Here is a 13,277-nt window from a genome sequence, read left to right on the forward strand (position 1 = left end):
ATACCCACTGAAAATCTGACCTGAACCTTCATCGTTTTAGATCAGCATCCTGTGTGGCAGCAGGTGTTAACAGATGACACAAGCACAGCAATTTATCTGGTTTGTGCTGCTTCAGTTCGAATATTTGCAACATCTTACAAAACAACATTCCTTTTAACTTGTGTAGCATGAAGTAGGGAAGTGGAATGTATGCTGGATTGTATTTTAACTACAATACAGTAAAAAACAGCTTTAAATTGCTGCATAAATTCATTATGTTCCTATTCTTCAGTGTTCTACTTTTTTTTTTTTTTTTTAACTGTTGTTTAATACCAGATAGTCACAGAAACTGCATATATCTTTCAGTTTGGAAAACCAAACAAAACATGGACAGACTTTAAAAAGCTTGATTACAGTTTATTTTTGTTGCGTGTAATTTTCAATAAGAGTGGTTTATTCTAACAGCTGTAATAAGCATGGCAGATCTGAAAGCTGTTTCATGATTGCTGGGTCTCTTTCTTTGTCTCTGATGATTGAGGTGTCTTAATTATTGTTTGTTTTTGTAAATTTTAAGGATTAGTCATACTTTGATGCCAGATGACTCAGTTGTACCATACATTTTCAAATCTTTGCATTCAAAGGCTTGGTGGAGTTGGGTTCTGATAGGCGATTTTGAGACATACTGCTTCGACCCATAGGTAATCTTTCAGCAAAAGTGTTCTTGTATGTCATGGCCAGATCTTGATCTATTTATATGGAAATCTGACAGTTTTGGAAGATACCATTTCATGTGGACACTTCAGTTATTGTGTCTGTCTTTCTGCAACTTTTGTTTGCCGGGTAAATGAAAATCATCTCCAGATCCTGTTGACACAAGAGGTGGTAACTAAAATATAGATCTGAACTTCTTGCTCCATTAAAGCAATGGTAGATCTCCCACTGACTTTAATAAGGCCAGGATTTTGCTCTAGCTTCTGTTACTGTCATTCAGAGGGCTTTGGTAGTTTGTGTCCACAGAGCCAGAAGTGTTTCTGGGAACTGGGAATGTGGTATTTTTTTTTCCAGCCACCACTCTCATTTTGTGACACTGTTGTTCCAGTTTTGGGAGGGACAGGGAATGGTTTTCATAGTGTGAATATTGATTTGGAGCATTAAATCCACACTAAACACACAAGTAAACCATTACCGGGAGAGTCTGGTGTAATTGTGGATGCTTTATTTGGTAGTGACGGGAGCTTTTGGAGGGATCAGACTTTATGGCTTTGTTATGTAACTTCTGTAGAGACAACTGGACCCTCTTGTCCTGCTCCCTCATTGATCTTATTTATAATGCATACCTGTACTATGTAGTCTTCTTTGTTGCTGGGACAGTCACATTGCAGTCTCCCTTCTGTCAAACGGTAGATAAATCATTAGTAGGACTGAAGAGCCATGATTTCTATTTCAAGCAAATGATTATCGCCTATTCATGCAGTGTTTAACACAAGTGTAAACTAAACATTGGACCCCTTACACACTGTCTAGCACTCTCTGGGCCCACATTATGCTGTTTTCCTTTGCACAGCTATGACCATCATGCCCATTACACTTGGCACAAGACAGTGCCTGGCATCTCACAACCCATTTCAGCACCCCAGCACAGCAGTGTGCCTGCCTCCTGCGCCGTTCCTCTTCTCCTGGCTGCTGGCACCAAGTTGGTTAGGATGTCCCCGTGTTCAGTATCCTCCCACCCCAACGTCCTTCTCTTCTGCATTGGTTTCCTTCAGATGAGAGACCTGCATGTAGCCAGAGCTTCTCCAGCACACTTCTTCCTCCAACCTTTCCTTGCCCTCTAGACTTTTTTTTTAAGGATGCCAGTGCTTTGGCCCAAAGTGGAATAGTGCAGTTGGAAGCAGTTGGATGGACTGGAGAGAAGTAGCATACCTGCCAGCTATCAACAGAAAAGCCAGAGGCTGGATCCAGTTTGCGAGTGGTAGTTCCCTCGGACCTAAAAACTGTGCATGGGAGCTCTTGTGAACAAGTCCCAGGTGATTGCAAGAAGTGAGTAGGATTGAGGTTGCTGCACTCTAAGCTGATACTCAGATTCTTGTTTTATAGAGTTGAGCACTTTACATTCAGAGGGCTCTGAAGACACCAATTTGTAAATTATAAAATGTATTACAAACCAACCTAATGCATTCACTGTTAACCTTCAGCTTGAGAACAGTGGTCAACATGTACAGAAGAGCATGCTAAAAGTGGCAGTCTACAAGAACAACCATTGATTTGAATCTGTATAGAAGTTTATTGTGATATATGTGAAAACTGAGTTGCTTAAAACTTCAAACCGAAATGAGTGGGAAATTGTTTTATCTCTCGGGGGAAAAGAAAGTTGTTTCAAACTACTGAACTTGAATAAACAAATAGTCTGTGCAATAAATAGTTACATGATGCACAATTAAGATAAAAGATGATTAGTATGCTAACATTTGATATGGGTTTGGCTACATTAAAAAGTAGAGGTATATAGTTATCTGTCTTCAGTTCCGAACAATAACTATGTTAATGTGTCTCAGTGCATACCTCATCGTATTTTATAGGTGGCAAAAGTGGAATATGTTAGAAAAAAGCCAAAATTAAAAGAAGTTCTGGTGAGATTAGAAGAGCATATGGAATGCACCTGTACATCATCAAATACTAATTCAGATTATAGAGAAGAAGAAACTGGTATGTTTTCCTTTTATTTTTGCATTAATTCTGATTTAATATGGACCTTACTTTCATATTAGTAAAGCAAACTTTGCTTCCAGTGAACTCATCAGAGAAGCTCCCAGCTACTTCTCTGTGTGTCAAAGATGCAAAATTAGGGACGGTTTGTGCTGCATAACGAGTTTGGATTTGAAGTTTAAAGTGTATCAATTCTCATTAGGTTTGCCTGTAAATAAATGTAAATGCCCAATAGTATTCAGGTCTTGCTTAACCAAGTTAAAGGTTGCCATGTTGCAGCTTATTGGTGAACTCTGTTGCCTAATTTCTTTAGACTTTGTGGAGACAAAGCTAAGGCTGAGATTTACTTGACCTTGGGGAAAATATTAATGAAATGAATATAAAGTACTTAGGAATGAATTCAATATTCAAGAGTAAGGAGTTTTGAAACAACATTGCCTGTTCCTGTTCTTTTCTTACTTAAATATAGTCAAGAATTTATTGTCAGTCGTCACATTAAACCTAAGTTTGCCTTACCAAGACAACATTTAAATTACCATAGGGAAAGATTTATGGGGCAAAATATTTATTTTTCAGTATGACTTTCATAAAACCACCTAAACCGATTAGCTCAGGTCTTCCTACTAGGGTGCAATCAATGCAGAACTTGACACATATTCAGGAATCCCACTACCGTAGAACGACATCTCCCTTTCTCCTGATTTCAGTTGAAGGCAGCCTTAAAAGTTTGTTTTGCACCTCTGCTGGAATTTAGGGGTGCAGTAGACCCAGCCCAAAATTGGAGCCAGTGAAGGGCAGGTAAATACAGGAGGAAGGCTGCCCAAAGGTGATGGATTTCTTAGGTGGCTGGGTAAGGAAGGGTTTTCTGTACTCTCTCCACCCAGTGTGGAGGCATAAATCTGGTTTAAGCAAATGTAAACTTCAGTTGCTATGTACAGAGCAGAAGAATTAGAATTTGTATAAAAGCAAAGTTAGGCCTCTGCTGTGATTTTATTGGACATCAATTTATAATCTGAGCTAAGTGTTTTAGCTGAAACTAGGTTGAGTTATGAGTAGACAAAAACACATTTAAAATGTTTATTTTTATGTGCGTATGGTTTGATATTTTTTCTATGTCTTCTATTTGGAAAGAAGTTTCCTTAGATCAATTTCAGTTTTCCAAAATGTCTTTAATCACCAAAGACTAAGCAGTTAAGATTTTAAGATGAAAACTTTTATTTTCGATGTATGTGAAAAATGGGGTAAAATTGTCATGGAAAAATATAGATTTCAAGGATTAATTACTGATAGGAACAAAACTTGCACCAGCAAGTGTATGGTGAGCTGAAAATAGCTTAACTACAGAGCTGAAAGCAAATGTTAAGTACCGCATGGTATCTAATTATAGGTGGCTCTTGGAAATGACGTATGCAATGCCAACTTCGTTTATTATTTCTTTACTTTTGTATAATTACTTTGTAAACGGAATGTCAAATCAGACATTATAAAGTTATTACTTTAACGCAAAGGATAATGAAACTTCTTTGAAATGTAAATGGTTTGAGTATTTATTACTTCAGTGTTCAACAAAATGCATTACCTTAGGGCTTTTTACCAGCCCTGCCCTTATGTTAACAGGAAGGCCTAGGGAATCAGGTAAAAAACGGAAACGAAAAAAGTTAAAACCAACATAAAACCTACTGGAACTATTTGATATTCAGGTAGGACCTATATGCTGAACACCCTAATAGCACAAGTACTGGAAAACTTAATCAAATATCATCACTTCAACTTAATCACTGTTCAAAATCTTGACACTTGCTACCTTAAGGCTGCAAAGAGATTAGATTTGATTGGCTTTGATAATTCTACCTGCTGGTATTTTTCCTTTAAGCTCCACATCACCATCAGCATCTTACATTCTTAAGCTACTTCCTTTTCTTGCCTTTTTTAATTTCTTTTTTTTGGAGGGTGCTAATACTTCAGCTTCTGAAATCTCAAGTTCCATTGCCTCTGCTTTTGTTTCATTATTATTGATTTCTGAGGTCAAAGCATCACATAATAATGCATGAATGAATTGCCAGGTTACAAATTGTGTTCCCAGTCATTGGCTGTAAAACATTGAGTGTACATACAGCAAAAATTATCATATACATGACCATCAAACCCATGTTTTAGCATGAACTGGGACTGTTTGTACATGCACCCGAGATGGTCTGATGATCTGCCTACCTGACAAGGAGACACTTAGAAATACCATTTTTTGTGTTGCAGGGCCCTGTGTTACACCAGAAAATTCAGATCTTTTTTTTTGGTCTCTTCAGCCTCAGTAGGATGATGATAGTAGTCATTAAAATTCATGAGGTTTTCAGTGTAGTGAAAAGCATACACACTCTCAATGCAAAAATGACTGAAATCCTTTGGCCAACATATTAGCAGTGTATGATGATGGCGATATACATTCCAAATTAAAGATGGAATTTCCATTTCTTAATGACTTGAAATTATGTAAACTGCAGCACTTGCAACTGATTCCAGTATTTGTAGTGGGAATGATTTGGATTTTGCAGTGTATGTGCCTAACGCCTGGATGATGGTGAATTTCATTTCACACACCTATTTTTGCACATAAACTCCCAGTGGCAGTTTTCACTTATAATGATGTATCATTTCTAAAGAATGCTAAACTTGATATCCTGTTTCAGATTAACAGGTATTTATTGGGAGTAGTATGATAGAAGCAAAGATTTTCTAAAATTCAACTTTAAAAGTGAGCATGTAAACTCAATCAAAGCAGCATTTAGAACTTCTTGTCCCAGGTTAGTGACTCTTCATGCAGAACAGTTTTTTTTAAGACATCTACTTAGAGAATAGGACCTTTGATTCTAATCATAGAGTTATTGTATCTTTTTTCTCTCCTGCAGATGTAAGGTGAAAATAAGCTAGAAAAAAAACTTCTCTCTGGGACATGGATGTACATGGTTTGTTACATTCCTGAACCTACTATGTATGGTGCTTATTGACTGTATACTTTATTTGTTCTCCTATGTGAAAAAACTGGCTCAAAAGAACACTTAATGAGAACAAAGAGACAATGTACATTTGTTTAATGTGACATCAAAGCAAGTATTGTAGCACTCTGTGAAACAATAGGAAGCTTCCCTGTCCAAAAAAGAAAAAAATGAAAGAAAGAAAAACAGAAAAGAAAAAAAGACAGTTGAATGAATGGAGGATACCAAAAGTACTCAAAAACATGACAAAAATCTAAGTGAATAGTGGATTTCTGTCAGAGCAGTCAACGGTGCTTTACGTCAAGAAATGTGCCTGCGTTCTTGATGAAGATGGATGGACACTGGTGGACTTCAGGCACAAAAAAAGCAGGAATGTATGAAATGATCAAATGCCACGCAAACACTATAGAACAATACATCCTTGCTTGGTGGTGTTTTAAAAGTCTATACAAAAAACCTTCTGGGGAGCCTTAAGTGGATTTTTTTTTTTTTTTTTTACACCATAAAGTGATTATTAAGTTTTCTTTTTACTCTTTGCCTAGCTTTTTATTATCTCTTGGACTACATTTGCCAATAACACATATAAAAGACTGGTATAACAATAAGCAGAACACAAAACATTATGGTATTTCTCCTAGTGGGATGCAAACTAATGAGATGTATTAAAATAAAAATGGTATACCTATGCATAATTTTCTAGACGTTTCTTGGTTTATGTTCCCCAACCTCCCCCGTAATTTAAAGCATTACATAAAAAGAAAAAAAGAGAATAAGAGATGTGCGTAAACAAATCATAGGATATCCATGCAAAAATCCTTTTTTTTTTTTCCTTCCTTTAGACTTATGCCAGTTGCCTACTAGTGATATTGTGTTAGCAATTGTCATTCTTACCAGTATACAGATACTTTTATTTCACATGTTGGAGCTGTGTGAAATGTACAAATTCTTGTATCTGCATTGTACAATGTCATGGTGGCATGGGAACTACCTTGCTGCAAATATTTGAACAAAACCTAAAATTCTTTATTTTTGGTAAAATGTTATGCTTTATGTGTATTCAACAGAAATATGTGTTTTTGTAAAGGTGAAGTTTGTATTTTTATCTAAAAATTAACAGTTTTATATACCTGAGAAAGCCTGCTATGTTTTCTTGAACCAAAAAAAAAAAAAAAAAAGAAGAAAAAAAAAGCATTTTGTGGTCATATTTTTGTAGTAGAATAGCCCAAATAACATCAAAATCTATTTTAACTATAGCAGGGCAGATAAAATACTCTGGCACCAGTTCCTATGTTTTCAAAGTGCCAAAGGATTACATGTTCAGTTCCCCACAGATTGTAGTGGGAACCGCATGGCTAAATCCTTCTGTACTGCTTTGGAAATTTAGGGCTGTGCCAGATACGGCATGGCTACTCACTTGGCCAAAATCACTGCCCCACCCCAGTAGTTTTGATTATGTGCCCTTTGTTTCATTTGGATTATCACATTGGGCATGTAAAATGAACTATTGGATTCTTTTATTTGCGAAACATCTACAAAGAGATGAAAGAGTTTTCTTAGTTTGGAACGACAAAAAAAGTTTGTCTTGAAGACAGTGTTTCCACTCAAAATATCTTCAAATATGAATGAACTGCAGAACCTTAAAACAACAGAAGAGAGATTTTAAACTTTCCATTTCTTTAAATATAGTTCAAACATTCCCCTCCTGTTCCTGTAGCTATGTCCAATTTCAACCAAACAAAGCTATGTTAGCTAACAGGCATTATTTGCTTCAGACGCTAATGCAGAGATAGAGTTAGTCACCGTTCTATTTTGTGATCATTTTCCCAGTGTATTTGTTGAGCACCAAAACTGGAAATACATTTAATAAGATTGTCTGTGCTTGTTTTCCACTAAGTGTACTGTTCACAATGTTATGCACATGAATGTATGTGTCTGCGTTTAAAAAAGTGTATAAAATGTAATTTATATATTTATGTTTCAGTGGGATACCAATAATGTTGCTCCGTTCCTTTTTTGTCTAAAAGATATCTAATGAAAAAAGAAAAAAAAACATATATCCATTAAAATCATGTAGATGAAAAGCATTATGTGACCCACTCAGACACTGTGCAGGTATGAAAGGATGTCAAAGTCACTTAAGTGGAATAGTTTGCAAAACAACTTTTTGAGAGTCCTATGGTTGCACTGGCATAAGAAGGTTGCATCCAGATCTGTGGGCCAGCTTCCCTGGAGTAACTCCATTGAGTAAAATGGAGTTCTGCTGATTTACATCATGAGTGAGTCTGGCCATATAGTAAAGTCTTAGAAAAAAAAAGCAAACTGAGAGGCATGCATTTTATTGGTGCCAGCAAATAAATGTTATGCCAAATTCAGAAAACCAGGAGAGACTGAAGACTGAATGGAGTCTTTTCCAGTAGTCGTTTGTTTGAGACTTGTAGTCTCGAGTTAATTTTGTTACCAGGAATGAAATGCACATGTGTGTTTGTTCTCAAGCACAGTGTTTATATAGCATGCAGCAGAAAACACAAAAATCTCAGGGCTATATTCTCAGCTAGTACAAATTGGCAAATGTTTCTGACTTCAGCCGCCCCTAAGCTAATTTACATCAGATGAGGATCCAGTCCACAGTTTTTAAAACAGAAGGTGTAGTGTCATGACGTGAGCATCACTTACTGTTGTCCAGCTGAGATACTACCTGCCAGCCTTTCGAACGTTACAGGCTATGGTATTAGTCCTTCTTCAGAGTGGCAGATACAACCAGAAGGAACAGTAACATTAAAGGTTGTGACACAGGAGATATTAATTCAAAGTTAAGTTGGACATTTCAAGGGCCATATCCTCAGCTGGTGTAAATCACCATCTCTCCATTGCCTGCAATGGAGCTGTACCAGCTTACACCACTTGAGGGGCTGGTCCCTCATTCTTGCTCATCCCTTTCACTACTTGGTCCTACAGGGATCTCAGATTGTTGTGTACGGTTAATGTAATCTTGTGTTCTCTAATACTTAAGCACAATAAGTGAATATAAGAATGAGTGTCAGACTTAACTTTGAATGTCCAAGCTCTGAAATGGTTTGTTTCACCATTGTGGCTGTAAATTAAACAGTTCTCTGTGCATTTGTGAATGCCGTGTCATATCTTCTTCCGCTGTCTACTGGAGGTGGACTCCATCTGGACTTTTAAAGTGCTGCATTTGGAGTGTTACAGGGAAGGGTGTGAGCAATTGGAGCCTCAAGATATGATTGACAGCTCTGTTATTTGTGGGGTGGGGGGCTACCAGGGGGCTTAGTGAAGGAGTTGAAGATGGTAGTTGTTGTAAGTCATGTTTCCATGCAATCCTTTAACACCGTGTCATTTTTGTCCTTGCACATTCTAGGTAGAGATTTGGGCATAAAACGTTTTTCTGTTTTACATTCTGCAGTCACTTCCTCTGTCTAGAGATTCAGAAGTTGTTGGTCTGATCTCATTTTTTTTGAGGTCTCTTCTTGTCAGAAAGTATATGTGTAGGGGACTGCCTGAAGACAATTTCAGTGTTACAATATGGTACATGATCACTGATTCTCTGGTCAATTCATTACATTTAATTCTGTGCTTCATCTTTCCAGAGCTGCCCTTCAGTTGCTTTTGTTGAATGAAATCAAGGACTACATGCCAGTTTGCTTTCCTTTTCTCCTGTCCTCCGTCCTGCTGAGCATCTGCTTTATTAGACAGTGCGCGGTGACTCCAGGCATTTGCTCCTCTCCAGCCCTGGAGGTTCCTAGGCAGCTCCAGAACTTCTGTGTCTTTGAGCTTAGGCTTTTTACTCTGCTTGGAACAGCATCTCATGGGTCTCCTCCCTCCAACGGGCTTCAACATTACAGCTGTGAGGTTCTCTGGGCTGTCCTCAGGTCCATGTTACCTTTCTGTGGTCTACTTTCCAGCTATTCTCTGCCTGACTTTCCCATTCCTCTGTTTCTGTCTCTCAAAAATGATTTTCCCTTCCTAGGATCTGTCTCATCATATATCTCTTCTCTCTCCTCCTGCCTGACAGAATAGCCTTTGATCTGTTTATCTCCATATCAATTGCTTTATCTAGGCATGTGCCCTGAGATCCTGTCGTTCAGGCCTACAGCCCATAACTACCCCTCACGTGAAAGAAAAAATGCTGTTATGGGCACATGTTTGTAGAGAGAAAAAGATTCATCTTCGCATTTGGAAAAATACTCATTACTCAAGGCTCCCTGCTAATGCTCTGTCCAATTCCAGTGACAACTCTGGAATAGTGGCATTGAAGCTATTCCAGACATCTGACAGTTCAATTAAGATCAGTGGCCGCATTTATAATTTAATTTGAAAGTGTACCCAAAAGCAAAGATGAAGATTCAAAGCTACCTCAGATTTGCATGCTCATATTTCACTGTAAATTGAAGGGAATCATGATTGTAGGTCCCTTCCATGACTTTGAAAATCTTACTCTGAATATTTATCTGACCCTCTCATGGTCTGGAAATTATGGTTGCTTTAAAACAGAAATAATATGGAGGTTTTCAGTTAAGTAATTTTATTGGTGTTTCTAATACACAGCTTCTAGTACTAGCAGATCTCAGAAACAGTCAGGTAAAAATCATTTAAACCTATAGAAATCCCACTTAAGTTTGATTTAGTTTCTGGTTAACAGAGAAAAACCTACCAGCGTTGCATTCCTCAAAAATTAGCCTATCTTTTGTCTTTATTATTCCATTTAATTACCATGTGTTTTCCCACATTTTAATAGCAAAGTAGTATTCTGTGCCTGAGCTTTTCTATGCTGCTTTTTGCTGTAGCATCTCTGTGGCACAGCCTTGAACTGGTTTGTACTCATATCTCCTCTGAAATAAAGAACTATTGTTATCCCATTTTAGGCGAGACCGAAGCATGGAGAAATGACTGTGCAAGGTCACACAACAAGGCTATGGCAGAACCAGGGATAGGACTCAGATCTGAGTGCTCATCCAGTGCCCTAAATCACACGACCATCTTCCCTTTCCAAGAATGAATCCTTGCACCCTTAGAGCTAGATACTGAAAAGATTGAGGGTAAGTCATTTTGCCTAATTATTGTTCATCAGATACATGATCAAAAAACAGTGCCATGTTGTGAGAGAATATAGTGACTGATGAAAATCCAGCTTTCTGCCCATGCAATTATGCAGCCTTTTATGCTATCATGAACTAGTCATTTCCTGCATCTCTAAGGAGTCAACCTTTTGTGACTTACAGTGAAAATTATGCACATAGAACAAATCAAGACTCAGATTTTATGGGAATTGACAAAAATTCAGTAGATAATTTTCATTGTACTTCCCTTCAGTGTCATTCATGCCTTTTATGGTGTGGGTAACATTTCCTAAGGGAACTGTCCCATCATGGGCCCAATCCTGATTTTTTTTCCCAGGCCCTAACATGGAAAAGCACTTTAAGAGGTGCATGTGTTTGCCCTTCTTCAAACTAGTGCCTAAGCATGCTCGTAACTTTGGACAAACATCCCATTGACCTCAGGAAAATGGAGCAGAGTTGATGCTTTATTACTCTTTTTAAGTAGGGCGTGCCTTCCTAACACAGGATCCCAGCTGTGGGATGGGGGTCTTTGTGGTCTTAGAGTGTTGAAGTTTGTTGTAAGGAGTGCCAAAGGTTAAGTAACAAGACCAAAATATACAACTAGAAAAACACCTGGGAGAGTTCCATTCTCTTCTACTCCTGTGGAGGTTACCATTTTGAAATATTTGTTATTTTTGGGAAAGGACTTAACTGGCATAGGTGGACTCAGGACTGTAATTACTAATGCTGGTGAGCCCACTTAAGATTGTCTGTTTGGGTACCTCAGAGAATAGAATTTGAAAACTCACAGTCGTACCCATAACAGACAAATCTGAGGTGGGAAAAAATAATGAGAGCAAATTTCATGTGAAATTTGGCAACCTTTAGTTTAGGGGAACAAAAAAAAAATAATTAGAAAATAAAATGAACAAGATCAAAAGCTTGATCGTTCATTTTTAAGTTGTGGAATGTTACTTGTTCCTTTAGTCATTCTAACTTTTTGCTGCATCAGGCTAAATTACGTGCTGAAGTAGCTCAGGATCACTACAACACATAAAAAGTTATGGCTGGTTCTCGTTGAACTGCTACCTATTATGGTATATGACTGTGAGGTGGGGCCTGCAATCACAGTTGTAAATCAAAGAACAAGTCATAGGTTAGGTACTGTTTTCCTTAGATACTGTCTCTAAGTTTATTTTCTGTATGCTAGTCTCTTGAGTGATGTTTGGTGAACTTTTCAGTTATGTGTAAAGTCAAGAAAATATAGTTCGCACCCTGAATCTAAGGAAGTGCTAACTCAAGTCTTGTTCCTAATCAATAGATGAAATTCTGGCAACATCCCGGTGATAGAATTTCTGTCACTGAAGATTTCAGTGTCACATTCTTCCAGTGTTACTTCTTCCCTTAGAGGGGAATCCAATCATTATTATGTTTGATTCATTAGCAGGCCATCAAATCTGATGCAGTTTAAGTTTTTAGCATCTAAAAATTTCTCTTTGGACTGATACTTGTGCATTCCAAATGTCTTCAAGGATCTTAGATAAAAATACACAAGGAAAGGCTGCCATGTGTGCTTCAACAGGAAAGAAATCCACATGTGAAGGCTGGAGTAGTCCCTCAAACAGGGAAATAAGGACCCAAGTTTGTAACAAGTGTTGCACACTCATCTTCCCAAGATCAGACCCAGTGTTTTGTCCTCTACATACTATCTTTGATCTTGCATAATGAAGGCAATTGTTTTTGCTGTCCATCTTTGAAATTGAGAGTAGCTGTTAAGATCAGGCATGCAAAAATGAGAAGCACCCAGAGATGCAGTTGAGCCCATAGCACTTGAAATCCCCTGGGGATTTCAAAAATATCTTTATTCTTGACAGCAATCACAAATAAGTAGAAGAAGAGCATTTTAAACACTTCTGAAAATCCCACCCTGGTTTATTTGGCAGGTGAAAAAAGAATCCAGGAAATATACTATGTATAATGATCATTCAGTGACAAAGTAGGTGTTCATAGAAAATGCTTATGCTTAAATCTTTCAGCAGTTAATGATCATCTTTACAGACAATAATACTTGAATACTTCACTTATCAATACATCAGGGCTTGGATGAACTTTGAGACATATGAAAATGGGACACTCCTTAGGCCAGTGGTAGCTCTATGTTCTAGTAACTGATCAACCAATTACATAATTGGCCAGATCACTAACTTGCATAAATAGATACAGCTCCATTGACTTCACTGGAGATGACAGTTACCTGAGAATTGCCCCGAAACTCTTGCCATTAAGCAGATAATGGTTTCATATTTTGCTGTTTAGTGTTGTTGTAAAAATAGACTCATTTCCCAGAGCAGTTAAAAGAAGAAAATCTGGAAAAAACAATTTCCCACAGAGACTCATCTACACTGGAATTTGTCGAGGTCCCCGGATGTGAACATGTGCTGTTAGAAAACATAAAACAGCAACTTTGTTTAGGGAAGCCTCTGACCTGTCAAAAATGCAAAGCATTTGTTACCAGAGTTTTCTTTGGCAATTAGCGGGTAGAATTACT

The 13,277-nt window shown here is 37.7% G+C and overlaps 1 protein-coding gene across 5 annotated transcripts in view; it reads left to right on the plus strand.

Annotated features, from left to right (window-relative positions):
* PDGFA (platelet derived growth factor subunit A) overlaps positions 1-13,277 on the plus strand; it is a 36,871-nt gene that overhangs the window by 17,265 nt on the left and 6,329 nt on the right. The window contains exons 5-8 of one of the 5 annotated variants that reach the window (XR_006165860.1): positions 2,559-2,685; positions 4,303-4,385; positions 5,370-5,483; positions 5,589-8,792. Coding sequence is in view for 3 of the 5 variants with exons in the window: in XM_032983657.2 (XP_032839548.2) it covers positions 2,559-2,685; positions 10,556-10,689 (261 nt within the window). In the remaining 2 variants the exon portion in view is untranslated. Of the gene's footprint in view, positions 1-2,558; positions 2,686-4,302; positions 4,386-5,369; positions 5,484-5,588; positions 8,793-10,555; positions 10,730-13,277 lie in introns of those variants that run through there. The other 4 variants (XR_006165861.1, XM_042798661.1, XM_032983657.2 and 1 more) reach the window with 4 other exon arrangements.

The sequence above is a fragment of the Tyto alba genome, unplaced genomic scaffold (assembly GCF_018691265.1).
Source record: "Tyto alba isolate M040663 unplaced genomic scaffold, T.alba_DEE_v4.0 Super-Scaffold_28, whole genome shotgun sequence".
Taxonomy (NCBI): domain Eukaryota; kingdom Metazoa; phylum Chordata; class Aves; order Strigiformes; family Tytonidae; genus Tyto; species Tyto alba.